The sequence below is a fragment of the Pestalotiopsis fici genome (genome assembly GCF_000516985.1).
Source record: "Pestalotiopsis fici W106-1 unplaced genomic scaffold PFICI_Scf_1, whole genome shotgun sequence".
NCBI classification, from domain to species: Eukaryota; Fungi; Ascomycota; class Sordariomycetes; order Amphisphaeriales; family Sporocadaceae; genus Pestalotiopsis; species Pestalotiopsis fici.
This window is the reverse complement of record NW_006917091.1, coordinates 2,481,346-2,507,821: the sequence shown is the minus strand read 5'-3', so window position 1 is coordinate 2,507,821 and position 26,476 is coordinate 2,481,346. Positions and strand designations below refer to the sequence as shown.

Here is a 26,476-nt window from a genome sequence, read left to right as displayed (position 1 = left end):
AACGAAGATCATACAAGACTTCATATCGATTTCGCAGCAGTGTTTGACATCTGATACATAGCCTAGGTTCCAAAGCTAACAACGTAGTCTCACTAGGTGCCTGGAGGCGTCTCGATTGCCCTCCGAAAGTAGCCTATGGCAAAACGATTGTGGGTGCCCGAGGACGAAGTTGCAGCGGTGGCACCGCTTGAGTACGCGGCTTCCGATCTTGAAGAGTGATCTGAGCAAGCATTGCCGACCAAAATGGTCCTTTTGGTGATAGCATGTCCCGGTCTCCCATAGGCTGCACACCTGTCAACTGGATGTTGATAGTACAAACATCTACAAGAACTGTACAGCTCAATCAACTGGTAGCACATGATGTAAGTTGGGTTCCAAAAAGTTAAGCACCATTTTCTTTTAACACCTGGGAAGTTGTTAAATATTGACTATTACTCGACACTGCCTCATTCAGAGCCTTGGAGGCCTTGCAGCAGATATGGCGCCTAGATACTGGCAGAAAGTGCCCAAAATTGATACTGCGCCACTGGATATGTGCATGGCGATGCATGTCACCTGCTACCTTGGCTCAGTCTCAACCAATTGCGAGCAAGGGCAGCACAGTGGAGGGGTCCATTAAGATCTCTGGCGGGGCGCAGCCGAAAGCCACCTCCTCGCCTCCAGCCGATACGGAGGTACCTATAATTCCTTTGGGATGCAATCGACTCTAGTTTTCTACAGAGCATTCGCCATCTGTGACAGGCCAAATTTCTTGGTCTTTAGTGGTTCACGTTTAGATTGGGCTGTGACGAGGGTTCAGAACAGAGGCGGCAACCTTGTGACTGCATGCGCTGAGAGCATACTAGGGATATTATATCAATTGTAATTATACTTTCACTGGCTGCAGTGTGATTTCCATGCCGAATACTCAAGATCGCCTCTGTAGGGACGATGCACCTGTGAGCCTCCATTGCTCCTTGTTGTAGGACGCTGGCCAAACGCCATTCTGTCAAATGTTCATTAGCAAAGCCAATCGTCATCAGATAAGAGCCAGGAAGTCTGCGACGACTTACCTTTCCGGGCGCTAGGATACCATTCGGGTCAATCGCGTCCTTGAGCTTCTCGCTAAACTTCAGCAATGCATGGTCGTTCCAGCTATATGTATCGGCAATCTGGTCCATGAGTGCCAGATGCGTACGGTACTCGCCCCAGCCGTGCGCGGCGCAGTCGTCAATTAGCGTGCGAATCAGCTTGTGCATCTTCTCACGCTGCTCGGGGCTCTTGCGATCAAAGACGAGGCAGACAATGTGGTGCATCTCCCGCATGCCAATGGTAAAGGTACCAATAAAGTCGAAACCAGCGTCGAGCACGCGCTTCTTGGTGATAGAGTACTGCAGGTTAGCAGCGTCGCCCGTGATCTCAGAGATGGGCGAGAAGAACAGATGCGAGCCGTTGGGCAGCCAGTCCACCCACTTGAGCTCGTCCGTGGTCGGGATACCCGCCAGTGTCTTGGCCCGGATGTCGAGGACACCCGGCGACTGCTTGCCCTCCTCGGGCCAGAAGAACTTGGAGCCGGGAATCTGGCCAAAAGCTCCCTTGATCACCTCCCACTGCGCGTTGCGCATGATTTCGGGTCCGTACAGAGCGCCATAAAAGTTCCAGCGACCCAAGCCAAGTTGGTTCTGTATCTCCACCAGCTCTTCTTCTGTCAGAGGCCGGTCGACATTCTTGTAAGATTTCTTGTCGCCCAGCACCGCAGCATCAAGGAGAATGTGACGAATGCTAGGAACATTCATCAACACCATGGCCAGTCGGAGCTGGCGAATGATCTCAACAATCTGTGGCAGGTCGCTGTCCTTCTCAAATGTGATCAGGTAAGGTTGGTATCCACCGGGGTTAGGCATTAACCACATTCCCACTGATTGCATCGCGTTAAATTCCATCGAAAGGCCAGAGTCGGAGAACATGTGCTACTTACTCTTGACTACGACACCGTAGTTGCTCTGGGTGAAGATGCCGTCGTGGTAAGGTCCAAAACCGTAGTTGAACAACTAGTCTTCCATCAGCTAAGCTCTCAGCGCATAGATGATGCTCACATACCTGCCAGCATCTGTTTCCAGGCTGCTCGTCAATAGTTCCATCGGATGAGGATGCGCTAGGATTCGGCATAGCTCCCATGCCCGTCCGCACAAGCTCTCCATTGGGCAGTACAATCTCCATACCACAATGCATCTGAAAGATAATGTGTCAGCAGTTCATTTTGTCTGGTAATTGTGACCCTGAGACGTACCATGAAGTGGTCGCCATACGGTGTGTAGCCAACACCACGCTCCATGCAGTTTCCGAGGACAGAGCCACCGCCGAGATCAGGCACATCGACCCAGAGCTTGTCGTTCAGCTTCTTCTCAACCAAGTAATTATATAAATCCGTATACGACACGCCCGGCTCCAGCAAGCAGTAAGCGTTCTGCTCGCTGACCTCGAGCACCTTGTTCATGTTCCTTCCCATGTCGAGGCCGATGCTGCCGGGGACACGCGGTGCGGCGCCGCCGTAGCCGACATTGCGACCAATGGAAAATGGCCACACGGGAACCTTGAACTCATTGCATAGCCGCATGACAGCTTGCACCTCTGTGACCTTGCGAGGAGCTACCACGGCCGAGGCGATGAAGTAGTCCTTGTCAAAGACATGAAACATGTCATGGGCTTTTGAAGGGTCCAGGTAGGACTCCTTGGTAAGGACATCTTCGCTGTGAATGACGGTAACGTTTTCAGCCCCTACCACTTCTGTAACAGCCTTGAGGTAGGCCTCAAAACGAGAGGCCTCAATACCTGGTGGTAGAACTAAGGGCTGAGGGAATGCCATGGCTATACTAAGTTTGATAATAAATGCTGAAGAATGTGCAATGCAATCGATGCCCATATGCCATTGTGCGGATTAATGGCGATTAATATTATCTGGACTCGGTTATCTTGTTGACTCCTGAAAGAAACGTCAATAGACCACGCAAATCTCTTGGCATATGCGTATCTGGTGCCAGACGCGCCACTATGGAGATCATCATGTTATCCTCGGCCTCCATTCTCTTTCCCCCCTCGTTATGTTAGAGACTTGAGCTACTGCAGTGGGCGTGATCGATAGGTGCCAACGGTAACGAAGTGTGGGGCAAAGTGCTATCGACCAGGGGCTTACGAATATTTGAGTAATGGCCAAGAACGGTGATGATTGTTGTGCTGATGTGCCCAAGGCTGATTGAGATTGGTCCATGAAACGGTCCATGGCTCCATGAGCAGATTCTTAGTCTCTCTCGGGATTGGGATCCCACTACCCGTGGGCATAGTGGCATATGGGAAGTCGATCAACTGCGGCCCGGTCAAAAAGGTGGTCCTAAAGCAGGACCCCCTCCCCTCGATGGATTGCCGTTTAGCACAACCGTTACTGATGTAGTGTGGGCCTTTGCCAATAGGATCGAGCCGGAAACTCGTTATGGATACACTGAACCCTTGACGACAACCCTTGTATGGGCCCATTATAACCGCGGACGATGGATGAGGAACCCGGAGACTTATTTTGCGCACTGGCAATTATCGAAAGACATGTGTTAATGTGCCCATTTGTGTACCCATCTGTTGGTTCTATCATTCTAAATCACTTCCCAAAGAGGAATGCAAATGCAAGAGAAGATGGAAGTCCACATCTTCTTGATAGACACAATGTTGTTCATCAAATAATCAGCTAATTTCAATGCCTCGGGTGGAGCACAAATATCCCATACTCCTGCATGACCCGGGAAATGCGAGGGTCCGCTTTCTGTAGAGACTAGGATCACCAACAACGTGCAGCGTTGCGTAGTTGGACACAGCCTATGCCGTCCTGTAAAGCGACCTAAAAATCAACTATATTTTCTTTACTCGTGCCACGCGAACGCTTTAGCGAAGGTTCGAACACCCGGCAGCTCGGCAGTCCATGCTTTCGTGAAGGTTGTGGCCTTTCTAGTGAGAGACTCCTTACCTACCTACATAGGTATGCAATCAAAGCTAGTGAACTATATGACGAATGCTTCCCAGGACTTGAAATGGTGATTCTTCAAGTCCACATCTGCTTGAGTACACTCGAAGTGAAAGATCCCCTGAGATTGACCTGTGTTTAGTACGTCAAATTTTCAGATGGTCTCCCAAATTTGGGCCCTCCTCATGAGTCCCTGTGCATCTAGGCTCGTCGGTTGTTCATCGACTATCCATACAATTTAGCCTCGTAAGGATCTTGGAGGCTGTGGATATCCATGGGTCATAGAGTTTAGTCTTGCACATGCCCCATTATTTCGACGGTGGTCTTGAAGTACTCACTCACAATATTAGGTATGATTTTCCCTACGTAAAAGTGACCATCTTTTTCTTTTGAAAGGTGAGAGACATACTCTCAAAACTCACACGAAATCTATGCACGTCTTCGTTCTAGATAGGAGATTTGAGGCTGATATGAACTGCCGCTTTCCAATCCCTGAGCGGGTATAAAATCCTGCCCTGCATCCGATGCATGCATAGGGGGCTGGCTGTCTGTCAAGGGATCAAGTTTGGCTCTGTGGATACGCCGTTCATCCTAGCCTCGCATGCAATCAACACGTTTTGCGAGTTTTTGACATGGGCGCCATGTTTTGAAGAATCCTTCGACCATAGTATACGTCGTCTGCTGGGGTATATACCCTTTGGTGGACCCAGACTTGGCTCCGAAATTTGTCTGTATTCCCGAGGAGCTCTGCATGGAGGCGCTCGCTTAAACTAGACTCTCAGGTCGCACATGCAGATCTGCAAGGGAAGTCTGAAGGAATACTTCGATTCATGTTGGTATCCAATCGAGGCGGTGGAGTCGACGGCAGACCATATCATTGGACACGCTTCGCGTCGCTCCTGACTCGATCTAGAACGCACTCGGCACACTCAGGAACCTGAAGATTGCAAACACAAGAAGCACTGGCCTCTTTTCATTTCAGATACATAGTTGAAGCATAACGTATAGCGATTGTGATGGAAAAGAATCGGCGCAAAGTTTGCAAGAGGTCCACCAGCAATGATATGATCCAAAACAGGGTATGTTTTTGAGACAGGAAAACCCAAGCGATAGGTGCCCTTTATAGGAAAGATTCGCTGGTATGATTACAAGCAAGGGCACACTATCCCTGCAAATTGCTAACGGTACTTTGTGCCCGCCCGTTCTATCCATAGTCTAGAGTCCTTTTCTAGATTTGTGCTGGCATTACATGATCGATCGGACTTTGAGTGGGAGGTTTGGTCTAGCCGAGGAACGAATGATTAAGTCCAGTGAGCCCAACTTCAGACAGCAACTTCCGGAGCAACGCGCCATTGCCTTCTCACGAAGCCTCTCGCCATCATTCAGCAGCGCTCCTCAACATCGTCATGGCTTTTCCTTCAGGACAAGCACCAATGGTGCTGGCGGTGATGTGGGTGCAAACGATATTGACTCTCATCTTTGTCCTTTTGCGCCTCTACACTAGGCGCATCCTGCTGCGAAACATTGGCCCAGACGATCATCTCAGTTGGATTTCAATGGTGAGTTGATGCTCACACAGACATGCAACACTCTGTAGATAGTATTGCTAACTCGACGCACTGCAGGTACTTTTCATCTTGTATACGACTTTCGTCACGGTAGCAGCTTTTCACGGGCTTGGAAATCACGCCGCAGACATTACTCTGGAGCAGTTCGCCGAGTCCACAAAATGGGAGCTCATGGGCCAGTCAAGCAATATCCTCGCCATTGCCACGAGTAAATGCTCGGTGGCCATTTTCCTGGTCCGAATTGTCGTCCAGGACTGGCACAAGTGGGCGCTGCACTTTTGCATCTGGAGCACCGTCTTTGTGTGTGTGTCGTGTATCATATTGATGTATACGCAATGCACACCTGTACATGGCATCTGGGATCCAAGGGTGACCGACACTGTTTGCCATATCAACTTTACGGCGGACGCCATCTTCTCTGGATGTAAGTAATACATCTGAAAAGACTTTGATTCATACAACTGATTGCAGATAGCATATACTGCTGCGATGGATTTCTTCTTGGCCATTTTCCCTTGGTTCATTCTGTGGAATCTCAACATGAAGCGCAAGGAACGACTCACAGTCTCGATTGGACTGTCACTGGGAATCATGTGAGTTGTTGTGTTCTGGCTACAATCTAACTGTAACTAATCCCCTTCCTCAGTGCCGGTATCTGCGGTATTGTCAGAGCCGTAGAGCTAGAAGCCATTGATTCCAAGGCTGATTACCCATGTGAGTTCTACAATCAATCAAGGCTGCCAATGAAATTCGTACTGACATTGGCGACACAGATGTCACCGTTCCTATCCTCATATGGGGCTCGAGCGAACTAATGGTCTGCATCCTCTGCGCCACAATTCCGGTGCTGCGACCATTCTACAAGCACGTGACGGGCCGCGGAAGCTCTACTGACCCATACTCTAATAAAAATTATGGATCGCAAGGTCCCAATGGTAGCAATTGGCAGGAGCTGGAACCCACGAGCAGAACCAAGAACGCGACTGAGTCGGTCACGTGGAAAAGTCGAAATGCTGCGACAGTCAAGGGCGACAACGCGAGTGACGAGAGTGCTCTGTTTCAGTCGGATGATGCAGACACCCGCAAATTTGCGGGCGGTATCAAGAGAACGACTGAAGTAAATGTTTCATATGCATAAAAGGTACCTAGTTCAAAGTTTAAGCGATTGTTTAATAATAGATTTAATCTGGATTTGGAAAGTCCCAAGTCGCCAAGGGGTTTGTGAACTTACCACGTGTACGTTTTGAGATTATAGGCTGGTTTGCTCTGCTGATTCATAGACCGAGGGAGATTTTGATTGTGTATGATTGTCGTAGGAGATTAGAAGGCCCTCAAGCGTTCGTTCAACTTTTCCTATCCGGTGGTCATGCTGAAATCAGTGTGGTACACTCACAACATAAATCGCTTGATGAAGGCAGCCTTGAGATCCTCGCGTTCCGGACGCTTCTCGAAGATAATATTGAAATCCTAATCTCTGACACCTCCCAACAGCCCGTTGCAGAAAACAAACTTGACTTTCCTGTCGTACTCGGGTCCATCTGTGTTGCCAACATCAGCAAACACTTTGACCCTATCAATACAGTTCTAGGAATCTTTCTTATTGCTAATCATTTGACAATATGCAAACCTAAGCTTACGAGTAAATTGAAAAATCACTAAGATATTTAAGGAAGAAAAATTGTTTAAACTATAGAGACTATGGATCGGTTTAAACGAAGCTGGAAAAAGAAAACCAGACCGCAAGCCGTCACAGCCGTTTAGGCTTTGCTCCCGTCTTCCCCAAGTCACACCGTCTGTCGGCACAGATTGCAATGCGCCTTCTGGTTCATAACATATAAGGGGCTTACTGGGCGGTCACTGAAGAAACGGGTAGATCAGACTAAAAGAGGAAGAAAATAGACGGATAAAAGCTAGAAGAAAACGAAAATTGAACAGTTCACTGTAGGAAATAAGCTTGATTCGCATTGTTCGTCACTAGCATTACGTGCTTATCGATTCTTATCTGTCTAGTCTTGATAGGCACCCTGACCCCTTAACATTGTTGAGTGCGTGTATACAGTGACTCAGGTATTAAGACTACCTTACGTACTATATTGGGCATAAGAGTTACTTATACCCATAGCCGAGTAATCCTTGTACTAGGTACATTGCTTGCATACGAACAACCAACAAACATAACGCATAAGGAATCGCTATTTTTATTCAGGCAATAGCAATTGGCCACTGACTGCTAGGTTGGCAAGAATCGACCCCCACTCTGGTGGTCAAACAGTAAAAACATAATGGAGGCATTGTGGATCACCAAGTTCTCTCCATCTAGTAGAGACTGAGGTGATAAATGGCTACTGACCTAGGCATGTGAGCAAGGTAGATCTTTGACTGCTCAAACACCGACGTCTTAACCCCGCACCTTTTTTATCCTCCCAAGCTGATGTGAGAGGACATTGAAGATGCTCCAGTTTGTTACAAATAAAGCCAGATTAGCCATGTTTGGAATAACCTCGCCCATCACCATCCTCACAGCCATTCTGTCGATTGTTTGGCTGGTCTGGAGGTTCTGGGAAACTGTCTCTCCAGCCAAATCACTGCCCGGTATACCACTTGTCGAGTTTGGCGAGAATGACACCAGGCAGCGTTATGCGACTGAGGCCGGAAGCCTTTTGGGCAAGGGCTTTGAATCTGTGAGACAAGAGATCCCAAGTCGCCTCTCCTTCACAAGCTTGCAATTGCTCATCATCTTGGCAGCACATCAAACATGAACGACCATTTTGCATACGAGACTTCTTAAACCCCTCTCGTCCACGAGTCTTCTTGCCACTCAAGTACATGGATGAACTCAAAAATGCGCCAGAGGACACACTCAGTCTTGCTGCCATTCTTAATAATGTTTGCGCATCTTTCTCATGAACTCTCTGACGCTTGTCGCTCTTACCAGATTTTGCTAGACATCAACCATGAGTAAAGTTGGAGGTCCTCGGATCACGGAAGAGATCCAAACCAGTTCTCGACTTGACCTAAACCGCCACTTGAACAAGCTTATCGAACCCATGCGGGCCTTGTGTTTTGAAGCTGCCGAAACAGAATTGCCTGCATCTCCAGATTGGACCTCGGTCGTTCTATATCCCAAGATATTGACGCTCTTTGCTGCAATGTCCGCACGCGTCATGGTTGGTCCTGGGCTCTGCATCGCGTGGCCTGCCATTGCGATGAAGTATATCAATCGCGTGCTCGCTGCCCAGGGTGCCATTCGTAACAGGTATCACCCCATGCTCTACTGGATGGCCTACTATCTGAGCCCCGAGGTGGCACTGGTGAATGAGGCTCGTCGCGAGGCAGCCGAGCTGGTTCGCCCCGTACTCGAGGCCCGGCAGGCTGAATACGCGAACCGGGGCGCCGAGACCGAGAAGCACGACGACTTCATTCAGTGGGTCATGGACGCGTATCGGACCAATGGGAAGAAGGTTACACCGGATGAGACGGTGCAGAACATATTTATTGTCATGTTTGCATCCATGCACGGCACCTCTTTTGTCGCTCTACAGGCCCTCTTTGCGCTGCTGAGCGAACCCGATGCTCTATCCGAGGTTCGTGACGAAGTCAACCGCGTACTGAGAGACGAGCTCAAGGGCTCATCTATATGGACTCGCCACGCGCTCGGGGAGCTCAAGACGATGGATTCGTTCATGAAGGAGACGCTGCGCATGAAGCCATTTCAAGAGGGTAAGCAAAACAAGTGTTCACTCTCTGCTCTCAGACTCACACATAACCTCCAATGCCCGGTTCTATACTAAACCTAGTGCAGCCACGGTCCAACGTGTCGCCATGGTCCCTTATACATTCAAAGACGGGCTGAGGATTCCCTCCGGCACTGTCATGTCATTTCTAAATCTACGCTACAACACGGACGGATCGCGGGTGCCCGAGGCCGACACCTTTGACGGCAAGCGCTGGCTGCGGCGGCGCGCCGGCTTTGACACGAGCAAGTTCCAGTTTGCGTCCACTTCCGAGGATATGTTTGACTGGGGCGGAGGTCTGCATGCCTGTCCTGGCCGGTTCATGGCCGAGATCACCATCAAGCTGATTCTCATCTGTCTCATCACCAAGTACGACATGAAGCTCGTGGAGAGCGAAAATGATCGGCCGTCTGAGTCGAGACGTTTTATGGACCTGACTCCCGATACGTCGGTGCCGATAATGATCAAAGATTTGCAGGCTTGATTGCGTGGGAAATAGTCCGACAGAGGGTCGAATCGAACAGTCGCACTACTGAGTCTGTTGCCATTCCCGCCACCCCAATATATGAATGTAGCGGCTGCAACAGAGGTCACGGGACCGACGACGAAGAGTCTCGACTTGGTGGCGTCCTTTCTACACGGCCCAATCAGGCTGAGTGGTTCTAACAATAAGTCGAACGAACATGCCGGTGCTATTTTGTCCAATAAGCTCAGTCAAGCCGAATGCTGGGTGTGGTTGTGGTTGTGGTTGTCTGCCATTACACGAGCAATGGCGTAAATGGCGCACATGAGGCAAATCTGCTGAGATGCCTGATTCAATTTGCATTGACGGGCAGGAGAGGACTGGACGATGGGGGACGTCAAGACAATATTCGATTTACGGACGTTATTATTCTGAGGATGAGGCGCAGAAGAAAGCAATTTGGAGGGAATAACCAATGGTGAGGCACTGCCACGCTTTGATACGTTTCTGGGAGTATAGAAAGGCAAGCAATTCAGATATTGGGTATCATGCAATAGAATCCAGCAGAAATACAGCCCATACTTTAAAAGTAGACAACACAAACTTTAGGAAAATCAAGAGATAAAGAATTATTACGCTTGTCAAAACCTAGCCTCGTAGTGACTAACAATTTGCTTCATCACATAAATTAGGGACACATTGATCTGAATCAGGCGGGTAAAACCAGTGATTAATAGCAGTTACTAGGGAAAGGCCTTTTGGCTATGATACTCGTTCCAATATTTTGATTACTATAACGACGAAATCAACCCCAAAAGTGGGAAATCTAAAAATGCGCTTTGTACCCTCTGTCCATGACACTCCATGTGGGTGACAACAAGCCCCGCATTCTTCCAAGCGAGGCACAGCACAATGGGGAAAATAGAACCCGATGTCATTTTTTTGTTGACCCTACAGGCTCGAGAAGTTTCCGGGTTTGTATTCGTTATGCCCGAGTGGTTACGGCCGACAAATGTGGCTGCGGAGAGTTCTCCCGGCCCGAACCGGTTTTGTGTGCTTGCGCCTCATGGTGGACCACTAACACATGACATTGAGAAGAGGTGAAAACTTCCATTACTTACCTCAAGTCTTGTCGATTGTGCGACTTTACTGTTTGTCTCTTTTGATTACAGCGTTTTCGTAGTACTTCACCTCAAGAAGAAGAAAAGTGTCTTCATTCACGTCTTTGGAGAAACAGTGACTCGATATCGTCATTCTCCATATCACGATTCATGCCTGCCGGAGAAGATAGTGACTTTCATGGTTCTCTCGCCCGGCAACCTAGTTGAGGTAGACAGTATTATCTAGTCCTCTTTCATCCTATACTGCGCGAAGCAATCGGCCCGTTACATTTTAGCCAGTCAGCCCCTGTACGGCGCTAAATACCATCCCCATGGCACGGCTTCTCCCTAGTGAGATGCATATTTGCGGGGTGATTTCCAACGTGTATTCCTATGTATGCTTCGAGGTGATCGTCGTTGATGACTCTCGTGTGGCTTGTTCTCGTTTTAAGTTCTACGTTCCTATGTTCATATGTTTAACGTCGAGCGTGTCTCAAGATTGTGCCTTTGAATGAAATGATCCTCGCAATCAGACAGGCTTCTGTCAGTCGCAGTGGTCATCATCATTAGGTCGACCACAATGCTTTGTTTTTAGCACGAATGTAGAGGTTCTCCTTATTTCTTGTGCACTAAGTGTAGTGTAGAGTAGCTGTTTAGTCATGACTGACTGAGAAGCGGGCTAATTGTTCAAGTCTTTCGTAGTTTCTCCAGAGAAAAGCCGGTTTCCCTTGCTGTGCGCCACAGTTCCTGGTTGAAAAATTCGGTCGTGGATCTACGACCGACACGACGGAAGCTGAAAAGTATGTGTTTGCGAAGTAGGACAGGAGGCTAGACATGAACTTGGATAGACACCGCCGGCGGCATCACCTAAACAGGTTAGTTCTTCTCACCGTGTGCATCTTGTCCTGGAAACACATTGCTTGGCATCAGTGTGATGATAAAGGGACAACCCCATCATTGAGCAAAGACTGCTTCTCATATGACCACATCGTGACCGCTTCCATAGCATGGGGATGACCCGGAAACTCCGCGCAATCCTGTCGCCAAGCCAATGAGATGGGGTACCGGTTGAAAATTGTTTCCCCATGCTTTCCACTGCCCATGTGGTGCAACTCCAAGTCCTAGCCATGGGTATCCAATTAGCTTCGCCTCTCCACACTTCCCCATATTCTCCACGATTTCGCTTCTGCAACATTCCCCGAAGCCGACTCTGGTAGCCGGGTCTGTAAAAGCCTCAATGGAACATTTTTTGCGGCTCCAATGGTCGTGATTGGTAGCATTTCTTCGGCGATCAGGGTTAGATGCCAAGTATTGATTTTCTGTCTCCGCACGGGTTACTTGGGCTTTCGGGGTGATCCTCGATAGACCATGTACACCTAGCTTGAAAATGCGCGTCAACATGCACATGATCTTTTGATGGCTTCGGTGGGTATTTGCCGACAATGACCCGGAAGAGGTCTGACAAGGAGTCAGGAACGACAGGGTGCGATGGAGTAAAGAAATCGGTTGTGTGACGATGTATTCATAAATACAGCCCGTCCCCGTGGAAGTATGCTCTCGCAGATCATGTCCCATTCGCCTGATCATCCTTGGCTGATCAAAGATTGACTGCTCTGGCACAATGGTTTCAGTCACTGTTCGAGCCCTGCTGGGCCTTGCTGCTCTGGCACAGTCGATCTCCGCTGATGACAGCGCCATCACCAGTGATACCGTTTTCTATGGTCTTTCTGATCCCGTATACCCAACACGTGAGTGGTAGAAAAACTTGATTATGCTCGATCCTTGGGTTGCCGTTGGAGTACTAACATGATCACTAAGCGGAGCTGGAGGCTTCTGGCACCTGGGCTGATGCCATCAGCAAGGCTCAAGCCTTGGTCAGTCAGCTGACACTGGATGAAAAGGTCAACTTGACTGCCGGAGCCACAACCGAAACTGGTTGCTCGGGCTTCATTCCAGCAATCGATCGTTTGGGCTTCCCTGGTATGTGTTTGGCGGATGCCGGAAATGGTTTGCGAAACACGGACTATGTCAGCTCATGGCCCTCTGGTATACATGTCGGTGCAAGGTCAGTACTTACTAAGCAAGTATATACATATTGAGGATCCATGCTAAAGTCGATCACACAGCTGGAACAAGGACTTGACCCGCCAGCGAGCAGTAGCCATGGGCAACGAGGCCAGGAAGAAGGGCGTCAACGTTATTCTTGGACCCGTCATTGGCCCCGTGGGACGTGTCGTGCTGGGTGGAAGGAACTGGGAAGGTGAGTTGCACAGTTTGGTGGCAGACGCGGTACCAGAACAGGATTTTCTAACACGCCATGCAGGTTTCTCCGTTGATCCATACCTTTCTGGTGGCCTCGTCTATGAGACCGTGTCCGGTATCCAGAGTACTGGTGTCATCACAAGCACAAAGGTATGCCCAGCTGAGGAGTTGATCATACTGCGAAACTTACAAAGTAAACAGCACTTCCTCGGTCAGGAGCAAGAAACACATCGCCTGGCAACTACCAGTGCTCCTATCGTGGAGTCTATTTCGAGTAGCATTGACGACAAGACCGTACACGAACTATACATGTGGTAAGCTCCTCTTGACTTTTTCTCCTGTGGACTTCAGCAGACTCAATTCCTCTCAACAGGCCATTTTCCGAGGCAGTTCGCGCCGGCACAGGCAACATCATGTGCTCTTATGCCAGAATCAACAACTCTTATTCATGCCAGAACAGCAAGATGCTCAACGGCCTCTTGAAAGAGGAACTCGGATTTCAGGTAAGCACCCATGGTGTATATGTATACGAGGCAAGAAAGCTAAACTATTTGATCAGGGTTGGGTTGTCTCCGACTGGGGTGCTCAGCGTTCGGGAGTCGCTTCGGCTCTGGCCGGCCTTGACGTCGCCATGCCGGACGGTGATGGACTGTGGGCAGGCAACCTTAGTCTCTCTGTCACAAATGGAAGTGTCGCAGAGAGCCAGCTTGATAATATGGTTACCAGGTATTTACCCAACATGAGGAAGATATGCGAAAGTGGATAAGTTCTAACATGTTGCACAGGGTCTTGGCGTCTTGGTACCAGATGAATCAGGACGAAGAAGACTTCCCGGTTCCTGGCGTAGGATTGCCCGCAGATCTCTCGGCTCCACATGAAGTCGTGGACGCCCGCGACCCCAATGCCAAACCTACCCTGTTCGACGGTGCTGCAGAGGGCCACGTGCTCGTCAAGAACACCAACGGTGCCCTGCCTCTGAACTCATCAGAGATGAAGCTGATCTCCCTTTTTGGATATTCTGCAAAGGCTCCCAACATGAATAATCAGGCTCCTGTACGCGAAGGAGACTATTTCTCAGCATGGTCCCTTGGAGTAGAGTCTGCAAACCTTACGGAGATCAACCTTGGATTCCTGGGAAACCTCAGCATTGCCAAATCAGTCATCGCACCCAACGGAACGCTCGTCTCTGGTGGCGGATCGGGCGCGACTGCGCAGAACCAGATCAGCTCGCCTTACGACGCCTTGGTCGCTCAGGCCTATGAAGACGGAACTGCGCTTTTCTGGGACTTCGAGTCTGGCTCGGCACTGGTAAACCCAACTTCGGACGCATGTATCGTTATTGGTAATGCCTGGGCAACTGAGGGATACGACAGGCCCGCCCTCAGAGATGACTTCACCGATGGCCTAATCCTCAATATTGCGGATCAGTGTGCCAACACAATTGTCGTCTTTCACAATGCCGGTACCAGACTGGTCGACACATTCGTCGACCACCCCAACGTTACGGCAATCATCTTTGCCCATCTACCTGGACAAGACAGTGGACGCGCACTCGTCTCTCTTCTCTATGGCCAAACTAACCCCTCTGGCCGACTACCCTACACGGTAGCTCGCAACGAGTCTGATTACGGAGCAATGTTGAAGCCAGACGAGACTTTGGCGCCAGCCAAGTACGCACTGTTCCCCCAGTCCAACTTTACTGAAGGAGTCTTTGTCGACTATCGTCACTTTGATGCTCAAAACATTACGCCACGTTACGAGTTTGGCTACGGTCTGAGCTATACCACCTTTGACTATGCGGATCTCCTCATCTCGCAAACGGATGCTGCCACGCAATCGTACCCAATCGGCGAGACTGTCGAGGGCGGACAGGCCGATCTGTGGGATGTCATCGCCGAGGTCAGCGTCAATGTCACCAACAGCGGTGCGCGGGACGGCAAGGAGGTTGTGCAGTTGTACGTGGGCATTCCCGGCACCGATGTGCCCGTTCGTCAGCTCCGAGGATTCGAGAAGCCTACCATTTGCGTTGGCGAGACTGCGACGGTGGAGTTTGCCATTACGAGAAAAGACTTGAGTGTCTGGGATGTCGTTGCACAGAAGTGGAACCTTCAGGAAGGAGACTATAGCATTTCCGTCGGCAGAAGCAGCAGAGACCTCCCTTTAACGGGAACCATTTCGATTTAATTATAGTACAAGTCGAAAGAAAATAATGTTAATATAAAAAATTATAACATGAAGAAATTCGTTTTAATCGCATTCATTTTAGTAGCTTAAATGACTTTTTTATTGACATGTATTGGACTTGACGTTTCTTCACAAAACCGTCGTGCATCATCTTGCCCCTCAAAAGAATGGGTTAATTGTATTTCTTATTCCGAAGCGGCAACATCTGCTTGAGTAAATATTCTTCTACTTCCAATGCATCAGGAGATTCGACGCCAAATCTGACGTGAATGCAATGCCCAGGTACAGAGTAATGTACATAGCCAAAGCAGCTGCCCTCGGCCCGACAACCGGCGACCTTGACAGGGGTGGCGACCAGTACTGACTCGATAAGAGCTGCGATAAGAAACGCCGGGTCCCAAAATTTTGGTAGCGTCCCGAGTACAACTCCGCGTTGCGACCAGGAGTAGACGAGCCTCGCGACGATCTTGCGACATATCTTTGCCCTCTGATAATTGTGTTCCCCAGGAATCATGGCCGACTCAAAGCCCTCCACAACGCCCAATGCCGCACCGGCGGCCCCAACCCAGGCGCCAGGCTACAAGGCCGCAACGCCGAATCCTGCTTTGCGCATGATGGGATTGCCGAACCTGCCCAAGAAACTCCCGTCGCGCAACTGGATGATCTTTTGGACCATTACAGCCAGTTTCTCGGCTGCTGTGATATACGACAAGAGGGAAAAGAAGAGGGCAACCGCGCGATGGAGCAAGGCAGTGGCACACTTGGCCAAGGAGCCCGTTACATCGGCTACTCAACTTCCCAGAAAACTCACCATTATCCTCGAGAGCCCGCCCACTGAGGGCCTGAGACCTGCGCAAGATCACTTTACCGAGTACATGAAACCGATTCTGGCTGCCTCCGGTCTGGACTGGGAATTTGTTCAGGGCCGGAAGGAGGGCGACGTTCGAGCAGCCGTGGCTGAGAAGATACGGCGGACAAGACGATTACAAGAAGGCGCCCCCGTCGAGGAGCAGGAGCCCACTGGCGAGGAAATCGTCCGAGGTATGAGGCAAAGGAATGCGACTCCGGAATGGACCGGTATCAATGGAGATATCATTGTCGGCCGACACACATGGAAAGAGTACATTAGAGGCCTGCACGAGGGCTGGCTGGGCCCATTGACTGCTCCTCCGGTCCCCGAGATCCCGAAGCCAGAGACACTTGCCGAGTCCGCTGAAGGCAGTACAGAAGAGAAGAAAGAAGAAGAGAAGAAGGAGGAGGAAAAGAAGCCTGAGCGACCTGCACAGCCCGTACCACACAACACCACAAACGACTATGAAACTTCACCTTTGCCTTCCCAAATACCCGCAGAGTTCTCACCTTCCACACCCGTGCACTTCCCTCACATTCTCGGCTTCTCCAACACTTTTATTCGGCTGGGTCGCTTCCTCAACCGCCGCTCCTTGGCCGATGAGGTCGGTCGCGAGGTCGCCGCCGTCTGCTTGGCACATGCTCGCGAGTACCGCCAGGACGCCGTTGGCGAGGAGCCAGAGATCCAGACCGTGCTCGAGAAGGAAGAGGGTGACTGGCCGAAATCTGTATGGAAAGAGGAGAAGCCCAAGGAAGGCGAGGCAGATGTCACCACACCTGCACCCGAGAAGATTTGGACGAGCCCCATCGTCTTGGACTCGAGAATCACCCAGCGCATGCGACGCTTCGAGCTGCTTCCCGAGGACGAGGCCCGCGCTCGCGAGATTGTCGTACCCGAGGAGGAGATTGAGGGCTGGATCAAGGGAAGCTTCCGAGGCCTCTGGCGTTGGGCCACGGGCCCTTCCCCGCCCAGACCGTACTGGTCTGACGAGGAGTAATCATTGTGTGTGTCTCAAAAACGTCACTTAATCAGTCCATATTTGGTAATTCATTGTACAATATCGGGGTTTGATCTCACGCATTTGCAAGGCGCGCAGGGTGTACAACATCTGAGCTTCTGGGGTTTTGATAGAAGAGGCATCTGATGATGGTTTGTTAGATAGAATTGGAAAACCTCCAAACGTATGAATAGTGCCATCTTGTACATCAATCACGACTCTCCAATGATAGACAGCTCAACGAGCAATCTACTATTTCAACTCGCCCCCCTTGTATCTGAAAGTGGATGGTTAACGGTGGTAAAAGCTCATTTGCAGACCAAACCCTTCGATTGACGCCTGGCTCTGGCGTGAGTGACATGTAGCCTGGATTTTCAGGAGTGACTGCGTAACATTTTGAATGCGACTAAGCATAGATTCGCTCCTGGCTCGGTTGCTACAGTCACCAGAAATAGCATTTGAAGGATAGCCGAAACTTACTGATAACCATAATATAAAGGTAAGAAGAACCATCTATATTCAGAACTTCGAGGAAAGAGACACGGTACTCGCCTTGGGCCTGCTTGGAGGTCTCTGCGTACATCCTCATTTCTGGCATTTCAGTGGACGGGCTTGACATGAATATTTCGGTTAAATGATGGAAAGCAACCAGTGAAGGCCCACGAGTTATTCTCATTGCTTGTACGCGAACATTCAAGGATGACCGAGAAATATATTCCCAGTAATAGAATCTCCACGGCACCTTTCCTGACCGACATGGCCAGTCTGAGTGTATTTGAACCTTGGAGGCTCTAGACTGTTGTGAATACTCACGATGCGTATGATTTGTTATCTATTTATTTTTCACACTCTGGTCGGGAGTCCAGACGAAAGAAAATAATCATGGTACTAAATATTGGGTTCTGAGGTACAGAGTGGCAAACAAGATTTCTTATTATTTTTTCTTCTGTTTTTTTTTTTTTCTGAAATACGTATCTAACATGAATTAGGAGCTAGGAGCCTGACTTCGGCAACTAGCAAAAGATGCTACCACAGGTTTCCTGATGATTCCATTGATGAGACTGTTCGTCATTGGCCATCACATAGAACCTTGACACGACAATTCAGACGTGAAAAATTTCAGGTTCATTTAACTCACTGATTTCGCCGAGATCATCATGTAAAGACTTGCGCTAGAGGAGGTCTAATGGCACAACGAGCAGGTTCGTTGGAATGAGACATTGGATAGAATACATAAATATATTGGCAGTTAGCATTGAACTTGACCAATCTCATCCGAGTCTTATGATCCTTTTAACGGGAGTTCGGGTTATATATGGCGCTTTCCATTTTTTGCCGCTCCGATGCTGCTAATTATTACTTGAAAATAAATGATCTTGAGATATATATCTTACGACTAATTATGGCAGATATCCAAGTCTACACTTCTTGGCCCATGGATGTACCACTCAATCCGAAATTTTCATGTCACGATGGTAAGCTACTTGGAAGAATTCTGTCAGAATGATCCGGAAGAATTCAAATGGCGCTCACGCCTGGGGGTCCCAAGCAGAGCCATGGGGTTGTGTTGGGATGAAGTTGGTAATTATATTTGTAGAATTGTGTTTGATTAGGTACCAGGTAGTTTCGTCCAGCGAAAAGCTATAGCCGTAGGTTCAGCGACGGTCCTCCAGTGCCTCCCTCTGCTGAACATGTCGAGCACCAGAACCTCGCCACTAGTCAGTCTGCGTAGCCGTGGAAACCGCAACAGCCGAGAGAGTTCGAGAGACAGAAGGGGCACCCATCAAGGTTGTTGAATCACAAGCTTTCGACGTCAGAAGTTGATGGGGTTCAGAGTTGACATCTGTTGGCGCGTCCTTACGCGACATTTATCGTAGCCTTGCTGCACGCACTATCGGGGATTATACATTGCACCATTTATCAAGGAATGAAAATCAAGTCGTATATAACAGCCGATATACAAGCTCAACACATAATACGACGTATACAAAATTTGAGATTCAGAGCTGCTGGTCGTCGAGTCAGCCCTGGGAGCGACTTCAGTGTTCAGCTCAAGAAACTACTTGGTGAAGTCTACTTGCTAATTCAGCTGGCTATCGCTGCTGTCTACAGTGTGGTGAAGATTATTTACCTTGGCCGCAATTGAGATCATGGGGAAGCAACTCCCGTGCCAATATGTACAACGAGAAAGCCACACTGAAAACCCTTCAAGCTGGTTGCACCTTGTCGGCACTTTAGGTATGGCTTTACAGTTTCCTCAAGCTGCGTCTATATTGGTTACATTTACGACTTCCCATGTTTACACGCAAGTAAACAAAACGTTCATTCTTCTATTATTTTTAGGCGCCATTCAACGTACATGTATTGGTTGTCTGACTTTCGTGCCTCATCCTCCATTTTCTCTTCTTCATCTTCACATTACTTCCAGCAATACCTGCCGCCATTACCTTTTAACATGATTTCCAACACTTGCTGATATTATTATCGCCATAAAATCTTTCTAAAATATCCCTTTGACATTTTCTTTCAACAATTCTTTTCGCAACCATACAAGCACAGCCTAAAGTCCTCGTACGTCTGACCAAACTAGATCCGACATATCTAGTTCTTCGATCTACGCGGCAGTGAGTCAACACCGACCTGCCGCAACCATGCCATCGAGGACCGAGAAGCCTCGAAGCCAGTCGGCGGCAAGCCGACGTAACGAGAAGAGGCTCGAGCACCGGGCCTCTTCTCTGCCTGGTGGCTCGTCAAGGGTCACCAAAACCAGCCGACCACGAGAGCGTCGGTTCTCCCTCTCGTTGACGTTGCAACACGTTGACGACGAGTGCCACTACGAGGAAGTTGTGGAGAAAAGGGGTGAGATGGCTGTTGACACTAGGGACGGCAGCCAACGCGACGAGGCCAGAGATCTCATTGCAGAGATCATGGTCGCACAGGGCCTTCAGGGAAGGCTATACGAAAAGATGGGCCGAATGGCGCGAAAGGAGCGCTTTCAACAAGTCGTTGTGTAAGTCCCCAAAACCTGCATTATAATTCTGTTTTCGCATTATTTTCTCGAAGAAATTCCCTTCCTTTTTCTAAGAAGATAGAGGTGTTTCTTAGAGTTCTCTCTTGTCTCGGGAAATAACCACCTACCTTTTATCCTCGGCTCCGTGACACAAACCTGAAGATAAAAAGAGACTGACACATTTTAACTCCCTAGGCAGAGCAACGCTTCCAAGGCCATCGAGTGCCAGGTGGCCCAGCTGCAACAGAGGTTGACCATGATCAGCCTGTGTTGCTCTTTCGAAGAGCTTTGTCTAGATTAGACAAGGCTTTTCCTGGTCCGAGAACATGGGAGTCATACATCAGTCACAGAGTGAGTTTCCCTTTTGCGCTCGGGCAAATAATCTCCTGTCAGCCAAGTTCCATCTGACGCCTTCTCGGCCAACCAAAGGGGTATATGTCTAAGACCTACCCAAACTCATAACGATTCCGATGCCACTGGGTCGTTCGCCTCAGGGCCGCAAATACTTCAGAATAATCCTCAACGTACTTCCAGCATTGGTCGACCATGTCTGTATAGATGACGCCTCATCTTTAGGCGGCCGGGCAGCCTCAGACGGCTCTTCCATCAATACCAACCCCGACAACCTCAACGACGCCATATAATCTATGAGCAGGCTTCGCCGTGGTGCATTCACGAAACAATTCACTGAGGTGGCATCTCGGCTATGCTATTCATACGTCATCTATGTAGCCAGTGGTGCTTCTTGGACACGAGATGGGGATAGGGTTTGAAGGAGATGTTGGGTGGACATATTCTGTGGGCGGCCAACAGGAATCAAATAATGGCGCTGGGTTTGGAAGAAAAAGATTTGGAGAGAATCTTTTGTGAGCATGTATGGTGGGTGTTGATTTGATGTTCGAGAGTGGCGCCGATTTCTTTTGGGCGGGTGGTGTGGTTTGGGCTCACCTCTATCATCATCGCTCAAGAATTACCCACCACTCAAAATCTTGTCACGAACAACATCAAAATTTCCGCGCACAAAATGGCTGGCAACGAGGCTCTGGTATGGATTGACTGCGAGGTAAGTTGAGACCGAAAATGCCTCTCATGCCGTCTCATGCCTTGTACTGATCACGGTGGACAGATGACGGGCCTGGACCCTGACCGCGAAGAAATCATTGAGATCTTCTGCATCATCACAACCGGCACACTAGAGGTTGTCGACGAGGCCGGCTTGGGCATAGTGATCCACCAGAGCAAGGAGAGAATGGACCAAATGGACGACTGGTGCACCAAGACACACGGACAGAGCGGTTTGACGGCAGCCGTGATTGCCTCGACAGTCACACCAGAGCAGGCGGCCGACGAGCTGCTGGCCTACATCAAGAAGTATGTGCCTGAAAAGGGCGCAATCCTCGCTGGTAACAGCGTGCACGCCGACCGCGCATTTCTCCGCAAGGAACCTTACAGAAAGGTTGTCCGACACTTGCATCATCGCATCCTCGACGTGAGCACGTTGAAAGAGGCGGCTAGGCGGTGGTGTCCAAAGAAAATCATTCACAACGCGCCGCAGAAGAAGGGGTTGCACCAGGCAAAGGATGATATTTTGGAGAGCATTGAGGAGGCCAGGTACTACAAGGAGACCATTTTCAAGAGGGATTAGACTCTTGCATCACTTGTGATTTGGTGCATTGGAGGCGTCAAATCTTTGTTTGTCATGGTTTTGGGGGATTTGGAACAGTCAAGAGACTTCATTATCTGGGAGCTACGATACTCGACGTCTTGTTTCGCATGTCTTCCACGACTGCCAAACTTTTAGTCAATCAATACCATCGAATCTGGAGGAACATCGTGACATCATGTTGAAATTTTGCTCGCCATTCTTTTGACCTTGAGACTGTCGCAATTGTGCATGTTTCAGGGACCGTCCGGACTGCCCAATCCGTCATTTCTCGTCTACACTATCACTTCCCCTTTTATTGCCCCTGATCTGTCAAGGTTGTTCCATTGAAGTCGCCGTGCACGAACAAGAACCGAGAATTCGCGGAATCTTTCGCCGCTACGGCACGCCACTTGCAAGGCAGCTCACCAAAAAGAGCGCCCAGATCGGCCCAGCTCACCCCCACTTCAGACCAGCCGAACCCCCACCACCTCATCTCAACTATTGTCCTTAGGTTGGGAGCTATGATGTTTCCCAGCTCACCGTTGTTAGACAGCCAAATACTGTACACACCACTACTACATTGACCTACCTTGTACCTAGCTGTTCCAAAAGCTGGTGCTTTAACCGCTCAATTGACTTGACTCTTTTGCAAAAATCTCCTCCTTTCTTTCCTTCTTCTTTTTCTTCATTACACAGCACTGCCCATTACTAAAGACATCATGAGCGTCAAGACTGTCGAATTCGAGTCATTCACTGACCAGAAGCCCGGAACGTAAGTCAACTGGGACTCTCAACTACCCCGCGATCGTCATAACCATCACTGTGCTCCAGAACATGGACCCCCCTCCTTCGACTATTGCACGACAGATTGATTTACGGAGAACTGGTCCTAATAACATTTGCACAGATCCGGTCTTCGCAAGAAGGTCAAGGTTTTCCAGAAGCCCAACTACAGTGAATCTTTCGTCACCAGCATTCTACTCTCCATCCCCGAGGGTGTCGAAGGTATGTTTGCGCTTTGCAAGGGACCCCGCCAATGCCCCTCGCCTACCCTACAGCCATCTCTGTCCCCCCTTCAACGTGAGACTGACCACGGCGCTATAGGCTCGTTCCTCGTCATTGGTGGTGATGGCAGATTCTGGAACCCCGAGGTTGTGCAACTGATTGCAAAGATTGGTGCCGCCTACGGTGTCAAGAAGCTCCTGATCGGCCAGAATGGCATCCTGTCGACCCCCGCCGCCAGCCACATCATCCGGAAACGCAAGGCCACTGGTGGTATCCTCCTGACTGCCAGCCACAACCCTGGTGGTAAGTTTGGTTTCCCAGTCTATCTGGCCATTGTGTGTGCTAACGTCGAGTCGCAAAACAGGTCCCAACGAGGATTTCGGTATCAAGTACAACCTGGCCAACGGTGGTCCCGCTCCCGAGAGCGTCACCAACAAGATCTACGAAGCCTCCAAGACCCTCAAGTCGTACAAGATCGCCGACATCCCCGATGTTGACCTGTCGACCATTGGCTCCAAGACGTACGGCAACCTCGAGGTTGAGATCATCGACAGCACTGCCGACTACACCCAGATGCTGAAGGACATTTTTGACTTCCCCCTCATCAAGAAGTTCTTCACCAACAACCCCGACTTCAAGGTTCTATTCGATGGTCTGTCCGGTGTCACTGGCCCCTACGGCAAGGACATCTTTGAGAAAGAGCTGGGCCTGTCTGGCTCGACCCAGAACTGCGAGCCCTCGCCCGACTTCAACGGCGGACACCCCGACCCCAACCTCGTCTACGCTCACTCACTGGTCGAGAAGGTTGACAAGGAGAACATTCCCTTTGGTGCCGCTTCTGACGGTGATGGTGACCGTAACATGATTTACGGTGCCGGCGCATTCGTCTCGCCCGGTGACAGTCTGGCAATCATTGCCCACCACGCCAAGCTCATCCCCTACTTCCAGAAGCAGGGTGTCTATGGCCTGGCCCGTAGCATGCCCACCTCTGGTGCTGTGGACCTTGTCGCCAAGGCCCAGGGTCTCAACTGCTACGAGGTCCCCACCGGCTGGAAGTTCTTCTGCGCCCTGTTTGATGCCGACAAGCTCAGCATCTGTGGTGAGGAGAGTTTCGGTACCGGCAGCAACCACGTCCGTGAGAAGGACGGCCTGTGGGCTGTTGTTGCTTGGTTGAACATCATCGCCGGTCTTGGTGAGGCCAACCCCGGCACCACGCCCAGCATCAAGCAGATCCAGAAGGACTTCTGGGCCACCTACGGTCGCACTTTCTTCACCCGTTACGACTACGAGAATGTCGACTCTGAGGGAGCCAACAAGGTCGTTGGTGTTCTGAACGACCTGGTCAAGGACCCCAAGTTTGTCGGCAGCAAGATTGGCGACCGCACCGTCGTTGACGCTGGCAACTTTTCCTACACTGACTTGGACGGCTCCGTCTCCGCCAACCAGGGTCTGTACGCCAAGTTCTCCAGCGGCAGCCGCATTGTTGTGCGTCTGTCCGGCACTGGATCTTCTGGAGCCACTATCCGCCTGTACATTGAGCAGTACACGGACGACAAGTCCAAGTACGACCTTGACGCCCAGGACTTCCTCCAGCCCGAGATCAAGTTCGCAACGGACCTGCTCAAGTTCAAGGAGTTTGTCGGCCGCGACGAGCCTGATGTCAAGACATAAGCAAAGAATGCTAATTTTATGAATGATGAGAATAAACACCAAAAAGAAGCCCTGATTAGTTAGATAAATCGATCATTTTTAGTATACCAACTTTTCTCACCCGTTTCAACACTGTTGCATCATGAATGGCTTTGCCGTACCATCAGTGTCCAGGTGATTGCTCAAGGATAATCACATGCGATTACACTGTAAGCAGCCAATGCGGCGCATTATGAGGGGGGTGAAATGCAACACAACTCTGCTTCTCGCTCCCAAATGGTCGGCCAAAGTGAAGACGCGGACAATGTCCAATCCTTTCGAGGCAGACGGATAATGTCATCAGCTGCGACTTGATACTCTGGGCGCTTTGATGGCTAGATGACATCTTATGTATATTCCCGTGGAGGAACCCGACCCACTATGGTCAATTTAGTCTGGCACCATACTTACCTACTACCTAGTAAACATCCATGTGCCTATCTGGTATCAGATGCGTCAGCGAGGTCAGAGCCGCGCTAAACATCGAACCGAGGCAACATTATCCGGGCGACTGACAAGTCATTTATTGTTCACAAATCTACTCCCTGGATAATGTAGACATCTGACAATTGATATCCAATCGCTGCTTGGAGCTTTCAGCCTTGTATCTGACATTGAAGTGTGGGAAGAAACCTACATACTCTCCACGGGACTCTCCAAGTGTATTTATCCATTCTTGGTGCTTTCAAATTCCAGCATATCCGTCATCCCCTTTGGCGCAGTCTCGAGTAGTCCCCTTCATCGTCTCTCAAACATGGCAGCCAAAAGCCTGTTCACAGTCTCTATCCCGCCGCTCAAGGACCATGTCGGCGGCGAGATTGTCTGTACCGAGCCCGCGCCAGAGGTCTACCTCTTGACATTTTCCTCGGCCCCGGATAACCGCCTGACGCCAGCCTTTTGCGCGGCCATGATCAAGGCGCTCGACCTGATTGAGCTGCGCAAGCCCGCGACCACGGGCGTGGTCATCACCACGTCGGCCATTCAAAAGTTTTACTCCAACGGCCTGGACCTGGACCTGGCCATTCGCACGCCGGGCTTCACCGAGGACGCCCTCTACCCGCTCTTTCACCGCTTCCTGACGTTCCCTATGCCCACCGTTGCCCTGGTCAATGGCCACGCCTTTGCCGGCGGCTTCATGCTGGCCATGCACCACGACTACCGCGTCTTTGCCGGCGACCGGGGCTACATGTGCATCAACGAGCTCGAGTTTGGCGCCCCGCTGCTGCCGCCCATGAGTGGCATCTTTCGGACCAAGCTGCGGGCCGACGTCTACCGGACCACGGTCCTCGAGGCCCGCCGCTGGGACGCCCAGGCCGCGCTGGCCGCCGGCATCATTGACCGCGCCGACGGCCTCGAGGGCGCCCTGGCCCTGGTGCGCGACGGCAAGCTGACGACAAAGGGCAAGACGGGCGTCTATGGCCTGCTCAAGGAGGAAATGTACCGCGAGCAGGTGGCGCTGCTCACGGCGACGGGCAAGGACGTGGTCAAGTTTAGCGATGCCATGGATAGGGAGAAGAAGCGGAAAGCTGGGCTCAAGAAGAGGGGGGCCGAGTCCAAGTTGTAAGTGGGAGGGAGTCATAAAACCCCCGCGGTTGCATTTAAATTTGGAGTCAATCAAGTCAAACATGGAAAGCGATAAACCATAGACAGGAAACATGCCATTCATTATCGATTAATCAGGGGTCTGATATTTAGAGAATCCCCCCCAAAAAACCAATATTGGTCATGATAAAGAGCTGCAACGCTGGACAAACCAGGTTAAACTCCAAATGAATGCACATGTATTGTTTGTCATGAAATAAACTGAGCTACCTCTGCTCCTGCTTCATCAAAGGTGGGGAAAAAAAAGTAGTTCAATATGTCGCGAGCTGGCGACGCTTGAAATTATCAGCGAAAGAGAAATTAGTCCAAAAGGGGGGGAGGAAAGAAAAAAGCAAGAGAGATCACAAGTCCTTCAAAGGATGGTCTTTCCGCCACATAA

At 50.1% G+C, this 26,476-nt stretch overlaps 9 protein-coding genes across 9 annotated transcripts; 8 read left to right on the top strand and 1 right to left on the bottom strand.

The window, feature by feature from the left end:
• Nucleotides 1-907: 907 nt before the first annotated feature.
• On the bottom strand, nucleotides 908-2,845 carry PFICI_00755 (Vanillyl-alcohol oxidase; the record flags this gene model as incomplete). Its single annotated transcript, XM_007829336.1, has 5 exons — nucleotides 908-985; nucleotides 1,053-1,897; nucleotides 1,958-2,030; nucleotides 2,080-2,211; nucleotides 2,270-2,845. The coding sequence occupies 5 exons, from the start codon at nucleotides 2,843-2,845 to the stop codon at nucleotides 908-910; spliced, it is 1,704 nt and encodes a 567-aa protein (XP_007827527.1).
• Nucleotides 2,846-5,394: 2,549 nt separating this feature from the next.
• PFICI_00754 (uncharacterized protein) lies at nucleotides 5,395-6,694 on the top strand (the record flags this gene model as incomplete). The annotated part of the gene is made up of 5 exons (XM_007829335.1): nucleotides 5,395-5,547; nucleotides 5,614-5,980; nucleotides 6,032-6,149; nucleotides 6,203-6,270; nucleotides 6,330-6,694. 5 exons carry the CDS (start codon nucleotides 5,395-5,397, stop codon nucleotides 6,692-6,694), a joined length of 1,071 nt encoding a protein of 356 aa, XP_007827526.1.
• Nucleotides 6,695-8,510: 1,816 nt separating this feature from the next.
• PFICI_00753 (uncharacterized protein) lies at nucleotides 8,511-9,774 on the top strand (the record flags this gene model as incomplete). Its single annotated transcript, XM_007829334.1, has 2 exons — nucleotides 8,511-9,276; nucleotides 9,359-9,774. The coding sequence occupies 2 exons, from the start codon at nucleotides 8,511-8,513 to the stop codon at nucleotides 9,772-9,774; spliced, it is 1,182 nt and encodes a 393-aa protein (XP_007827525.1).
• A 2,700-nt stretch (nucleotides 9,775-12,474) lies between these two features.
• PFICI_00752 (putative beta-glucosidase M) lies at nucleotides 12,475-15,299 on the top strand (the record flags this gene model as incomplete). Its single annotated transcript, XM_007829333.1, has 8 exons — nucleotides 12,475-12,601; nucleotides 12,672-12,918; nucleotides 12,980-13,113; nucleotides 13,177-13,265; nucleotides 13,317-13,429; nucleotides 13,489-13,618; nucleotides 13,675-13,841; nucleotides 13,901-15,299. 8 exons carry the CDS (start codon nucleotides 12,475-12,477, stop codon nucleotides 15,297-15,299), a joined length of 2,406 nt encoding a protein of 801 aa, XP_007827524.1.
• A 512-nt stretch (nucleotides 15,300-15,811) lies between these two features.
• Nucleotides 15,812-17,146, top strand: PFICI_00751 (uncharacterized protein; the record flags this gene model as incomplete). Its single annotated transcript, XM_007829332.1, has 1 exon — nucleotides 15,812-17,146. One exon carries the CDS (start codon nucleotides 15,812-15,814, stop codon nucleotides 17,144-17,146), a length of 1,335 nt encoding a protein of 444 aa, XP_007827523.1.
• Nucleotides 17,147-19,797: 2,651 nt separating this feature from the next.
• PFICI_00750 (uncharacterized protein) lies at nucleotides 19,798-20,457 on the top strand (the record flags this gene model as incomplete). The annotated part of the gene is made up of 2 exons (XM_007829331.1): nucleotides 19,798-20,156; nucleotides 20,352-20,457. 2 exons carry the CDS (start codon nucleotides 19,798-19,800, stop codon nucleotides 20,455-20,457), a joined length of 465 nt encoding a protein of 154 aa, XP_007827522.1.
• A 723-nt stretch (nucleotides 20,458-21,180) lies between these two features.
• Nucleotides 21,181-21,801, top strand: PFICI_00749 (uncharacterized protein; the record flags this gene model as incomplete). The annotated part of the gene is made up of 2 exons (XM_007829330.1): nucleotides 21,181-21,219; nucleotides 21,283-21,801. The coding sequence occupies 2 exons, from the start codon at nucleotides 21,181-21,183 to the stop codon at nucleotides 21,799-21,801; spliced, it is 558 nt and encodes a 185-aa protein (XP_007827521.1).
• A 719-nt stretch (nucleotides 21,802-22,520) lies between these two features.
• PFICI_00748 (Phosphoglucomutase) lies at nucleotides 22,521-24,477 on the top strand (the record flags this gene model as incomplete). Its single annotated transcript, XM_007829329.1, has 4 exons — nucleotides 22,521-22,573; nucleotides 22,709-22,806; nucleotides 22,906-23,109; nucleotides 23,171-24,477. 4 exons carry the CDS (start codon nucleotides 22,521-22,523, stop codon nucleotides 24,475-24,477), a joined length of 1,662 nt encoding a protein of 553 aa, XP_007827520.1.
• Nucleotides 24,478-25,249: 772 nt separating this feature from the next.
• PFICI_00747 (uncharacterized protein) lies at nucleotides 25,250-26,059 on the top strand (the record flags this gene model as incomplete). The annotated part of the gene is made up of 1 exon (XM_007829328.1): nucleotides 25,250-26,059. One exon carries the CDS (start codon nucleotides 25,250-25,252, stop codon nucleotides 26,057-26,059), a length of 810 nt encoding a protein of 269 aa, XP_007827519.1.
• Between the last annotated feature and the right edge of the window lie 417 nt (nucleotides 26,060-26,476).